The 5,685-nt window shown below is 50.6% G+C and overlaps 1 protein-coding gene across 1 annotated transcript in view; it reads right to left on the bottom strand.

The window, feature by feature from the left end:
* The window catches only part of ZNF236 (zinc finger protein 236), a gene marked incomplete at its 5' end in the record, with an annotated part of 62,833 nt that overhangs the window by 53,201 nt on the left and 3,947 nt on the right, over positions 1 to 5,685 (bottom strand). The window contains 3 exons of the mRNA XM_010855095.1: positions 1,563 to 1,735; positions 2,035 to 2,159; positions 2,839 to 3,017. Coding sequence (XP_010853397.1) covers positions 1,563 to 1,735; positions 2,035 to 2,159; positions 2,839 to 3,017 — 477 coding nt within the window. The remainder of the gene's footprint in view (positions 1 to 1,562; positions 1,736 to 2,034; positions 2,160 to 2,838; positions 3,018 to 5,685) is intronic.

Raw genomic sequence — 5,685 nt, 5'->3', positions numbered from 1 at the left:
CAGCGCGGGTCCTGCCAGCTGTGCCGGCCGGCTCTGAGCTAGGGGGAGACTCCATCTTCCCGACACCTCGAGAAGAGCAAGCCCACAGCTTTAGCCTCACCACAGGATTAGATAGCACTCCAAGCAATCTTTAGGGGTTGTTCCCAGAACACCAGAGTCGGTCCCACTACAGGCCCCGGGAGTCTCCGGCCGGAGGCAGGCGACCCTGGCATCCCCGCAAGGCTCTCCTAAGCCGGGCGGTTCTCAGCCTCCTCTTCCTGGTGCTGTGTGTGCAGATACACGGTTACTCCTCGGCAATCCCCTTCACACGGAGGCAGCTCCAAGAGGCACTAACGCAGACCAAAAGGCACCCTCGCGAGTCCGCATATACTCTTCCCAGGGCCTGGGCCTTCGACAGTAAACAGTCTTTAAAAGTAGCTTCACTGCATATGAGTCCTCAGTCTGCTTGTAAACTATCAGAACTACGTAAGCTTTTCTTCATTTTACTGTTACTTAAGGATTTACTGTTACCTAAGGATTTACCAAAGGAAAAATTAAAAGATATACACTTGCTTTTAGACTGTGATATTTTTCATCCTCCAAAGTAATTACATAAAATAAATGATCCATGATAAGAGTGTTTGTGTTGCTTAAATACATCTTCATTATCTCCAACTAGACTAAATAAGACACCAAATCACGACAGTTAAGAGCAAAGATGAACCGGATGAAGAGAGCTACTTCCAGAGGCTGACAAATCAGTATTATCTGGAGACAACTGAGGAGCATCAGTTTGGCTGAAATGATCAGTTAATGTGCAGCATGGAGGGAAATACACTGGGCAGGACTATGCTGACAGAAAACGTGAGTGGGGATGTACACAGGTCAGCTGCACCAGCACAGAAAAACACTTCCTCCTCAAGTTCACCGCGTCTTTCAGTTCCTCACACTTGGAAGCGTCTGTGTTTCGGGTTCACTAAAGGCATCACATAACGTTCACGTTCAGATTGATAAACTGTGACTAACAATGGTATTAGGATTATTTTCAAACGTTTATTCATCAAAGCTATAATATTGTCGGTAAAACGACAAAAAACAGTATATTTCCATATAAGCCAAAAAGGTTCACATGTTTTTATATATATATATTCATGTGTATGTATGTACTTGTGTGTATACATATATATGTATTTTGGGGAGCTGCTTAGGTGGCTCAGTGGTAAAGAATCCACCTGCAATGCAGGAGAAGTGGGTTCAATCCTTGGATAGGGAAGATCCCCTGGAGGAGGGCATGGCAACCCACTCCGTACTCTGGCCTGGAGAATCCCATGTGAGGAGCCTGGCGGGCCACAGTCCATGGGGTCGCAAAGAGTCAGACATGACTGAGCCCGCACGCACGTACTTTTTTAAACAGGGTTTGCTCCGGACAAACCCTTTATCTACATTTAACAAGTAGAGTTCCTCGGGCTCACTCTTCACTCTGGGGGCACCTGTGCAGCCTGTGATGTCTGCACTCTTGTAAGGACCTCCCCGCTCCACCCCAGCCCGCCCACCACATGCCTATACCCCAGGGGCACGCTCACCTCGGAGTGAACCCTCTGCACATGGGACTGGAGGTTCCCTTTCTGAGAGAAGGCGGCGGGACAGAAGGCACAGGCGTGGGGCTTCTCACCCGTATGCTTGATCATGTGAGTCTGCAGCGCACCCTTCTGGTTAAAAGCTTTTCCACATTCGCTACACTTAAATGGCCTTTCACCTAGAGAGGGAGAAAGATGATCACAATGTGATTCCGCACTGTACGAGCATGTGATGGGTTAAGAGAAATACTTCTTAAGCTACCCAAATTCAAGACCGCACACCTGCCCCCTCCAGGCAGAACGTCTCCCTGAGGCCGCAGACCCACACTCCCGCCGCCTCCCCAGCATCGCAAAGGAGCACCGCGGGCCTCTGCAAGCAGGGGAAAGCCGAGGCCCCAGTCCAGGCCAGGCCGGCTCCAGGCCACAGTCTGGCCCCCAGCCCCCGTCGGGGTCCTCCAGAAGCCAGCGCGCCTCACACCTGTGTGTATCCGGACATGCCGCGTCAGCTGGCTTGGTTTCTGGAACGTCTTCCCGCAGTGCGGGCAGGAGTATGTGAAGCTGCTCCTGTCGATGTTCCTGTTGTACGACCTGGTGCCGGCCACCCTGGGATCCCGGAGGGAAAGCATGCGGTAAGTGGGGTCCCTGTGACTCCACCGCTTCAGAACCAGAGCGAGCTTTAAGGAGAGATCAACCGCACACACGGGAGCGAGAAGGCTCCCGCGTCCCCGGCCCGCAGCTGCCGCCCTGCGCCCTGGCTCTCCCTGCTCCAGCCCCCATAAGCAGCCTTGCGGCATTCTGAAGGCTGGGCAGAAACCTCCAGCCTAGGCTTTCTAATCTGCAAAACGGGGACCATGGCAGTATCCTGGCCTGAAGGGCGGTATGTTAACAATTAAATGAAGTTTTACTTGTCTGTTTGCAGACACATGAAGCACATGTTGGACATGTGCAAGCTCCAGGTAGTACAAATAAGCCAACTCACTAAAAAGGGTGCTAACCTGGCCCTGTGAGTCCACTCTACACACCTCCTTACCTGCCCATTAAAAGTGTACTGCCGATACCTCATTCTACAGCTGTTCTCATTGTAATACAGCTAAAAACTTCTACCCTCAGTCTGATGTTTCATTTTTGACCTTATCTGTCCTACGGCAGACATGACACGGACCACAGGTTATGAAAGCCATCCCAGCACCACACTCCCAAGTCGCCCTGCTCCTGCTCCTAAAGCAGCGTGCCAATTTTTCATACAAGGTGTAATTTTCTTTAGCCGGGAAAGGCTTCCCACCTGATCTTGTAGTGTGTCTTCATGTGCTCCTTGAGCTGTGAGGACGTCTCGAACTCCTTCCTGCAGGCCTTGCAGGTGTGAGTGCGGCTCCCGGCCAGCTCCTGGCGGTGCTCCTCCATGTGGATGGCCAGCTGGCTCTGCAGGGTGAACTCATCCCCGCACTCGGAGCAGATGAGGTTCTAAGGGGGAGAGGCCACCTATAAGCACTCGGACGCGCCGGAGCCTTGCTGCTTAAACCACTGACACACGGAGTGCACCCTCCTGGCAAACAAACACCGCCTTGCCTCTCAAAAGATACACCGCGGGGTCCAAGTACGAGGATACGAGAAATCACTTCTTTGTTAACAGAAACACAGGCGAAAGGATGAGAGACCACTACAGCTTTTGAGCAAAGTGAGCTGCTTCAAACTGACTGCTGGGTAATGGCGCTTTGTTGACCTACACTGTGAAAACTCTGAAGTAGGACTTGGACACCACAAAAAGGTCAGGAAGGAATTTAAATTAAGATGATAGTTTAATAGACTTCCTTAAAACAAGCTGACAGCTGGTAAGTTCTTAAATGGAAACACCTATCATTCTTTCTGTCTGGTTTATATAGAAGGTTGATCACAGAACAGTCAGGGACTCCATGTAGACGTGCCCGGCTGAGCACCTGTGGAGCTAGCATAAGATACACACAGGATTTCAAAGGCTTACTGAAAAGAAGGTGAGGTGTAAAACAGCACAGTAACTTTTAATGTGCGACTTACAATACTTTGGATGTATTTTCGTAAATACATTAAAATTTATTTCATTGTTTTGTTTTGACTTCTGAAAATACAGCCAGGGTAAATTTTAAATTACTCGTGTCTCAGTTAGAACAGCGCAGGTCCAGGTGTTCCGAAGCTGGGCCTCGGTTCATGTTAAGGCTCCTAATCACCAGCCACGTGCACCTGAGTGTGCTGACCGCCCAAGGGGTATGAAACAGTGGTGACAGCAACACCTGCCCTCACGGGAAAAGACGCATGTAACCTGTCAGTGTGCATAAACTGCTGTTTCTACACAACAGAATACAAAGCTCTCTCTTCCCACCAGACTTTCTTCTAATTACTGCACCTGATGGCCTCGTGAATGCACAGAAACCTCACCGAATGAGGCTGTTCACTGACGCTACTCAGTGCGTCCTTTGCGGAAGGAATGAAGCTGAATGGGATACTTGGAGCAATCCAATGACTTCAACTTAAATGACTTTAAGTTAGTGTTAATAGGAAAGTTATGACCAACCTAGATAGCATATTCAAATGCAGAGAGATTACTTTGCTAACAAAGGTCCGTCTAGTCAAGGCTATGGTTTTTCCTGTGGTCATGTATGGAAGTGAGAGTTGGACTGTGAAGAAGGCTGAGCACCGAAGAACTGATGCTTTTGAACTGTGGTGTTGGAGAAGACTCTTGAGAGTCCCTTGGACTGCAAGGAGATCCAACCAGTCCATTCTGAAGATCAGCCCTGGGATTTCTTTGGAAGGAATGATGCTAAAGCTGAAACTTCAGTACTTTGGCCACCTCATGTGAAGAGTTGACTCATTGGAAAAGACCCTGATGCTGGGAGGGATTGGCGGCAGGAGGAGAAGGGGACGACAGAGGACGAAATGGCTGGATGGCATCACTGACTCGATGGACATGAGTCTGAGTGAACTTGGGGAGCTGGTGATGGACAGGGGGGCCTGGCGTGCTGCAATTCATGGGGTCGCAGAGTCGGACATGACTGAGCAACTGAACTGAACTGAACTGAATATTTAATAATGTAAGGAAATAACGAACTGCTATTTTGTTAGTATCTTGCTGATAATAAAGAAATTTCTTTCTTGTGAATAGTCAAAAATTTTTAAAAACCATCTAACAACAAAACTTGTTTTGCCCACCTCGAATGCAGCGGTGGGGCCACGTGTACCCTGAATCTGCAGGCAAAACATCTGCCCTGCACGGACGACTAAGTCACAATGCAAACCATGACTTTTTATCCCCCATTCCCAACCCTGTTCTTTATTTGCTCTGGCTCAGATCAACCCTCTTTTTTAATGTACTTTTTTTTTAACCAAATGAGCAGGTGAGTACATTTCAGGAGTTATCTACATGGATATTCCTCTGAAACTTTTCCGAACTTTCTGAGTAAACCCTGGCTTGTGTACAATTAGTTCATGTGGTGAAAGCAGGATTGAGTACATGCTGAATCACAACTGACATGGGCTATGGACGGGAGGTTCTGTAGCTGCCGCCACGTCACACCCAACCCCAAGGGGCCTGGATGGGCCTCCCATCCCTCTGGGTCCGAGCAGCCTGGCTCCCGGGCTTGTCCCAGTGGGAGCGTGAGGCCTGGAGGGCAGCAGGCAGCCTGTCCACTGCACTGCATTTCCTGTGGTCAGAGCTCCTGCTCGTGCCTCCTGCAGAGGCAGGCGGTCCTGGGTGATGTCAGTGACCCCGAGTGGCCAGCAGACCGTCAGGGTGCTGTGGTGTTCTTATCAGCCCCCATCTGGCTAAAGATGAAATTTTTTAAGTCAGAGTAGACACAATAAACAGCAACCACCTTCAGGCTCCTCATCTGTAACACGCGCCCTTTCTGCCCCCTCCCAGGGGCCACCCTGGCCCTTCTCTCGCGCCCCCGGGCACCGGTGCCCAGCACTACCCTCGACCCTCCCAGGCTCTCAGGAGCCCTCTGCCCTGCCCACAGGAATCTGCCTCAAGGTGCTGCTCAGTGCTCGGCAGACACCCTGGCCACCCCACAGACCCCTCCAGACCCCAGCAGCAGGCACCCCCCGGCATGGTTCCCCGGGCTCACGGCAGGGCCAGCAGGCGCCCCTTGCGGATGCACAT

Source organism: Bison bison, unplaced genomic scaffold (assembly GCF_000754665.1).
Source record: "Bison bison bison isolate TAMUID 2011002044 unplaced genomic scaffold, Bison_UMD1.0 scf7180017864353, whole genome shotgun sequence".
Taxonomy (NCBI): Eukaryota; Metazoa; Chordata; class Mammalia; order Artiodactyla; family Bovidae; genus Bison; species Bison bison.
Note: the sequence above shows the minus strand (reverse complement) of the source record. Positions and strands in the feature narration are given on the sequence as shown.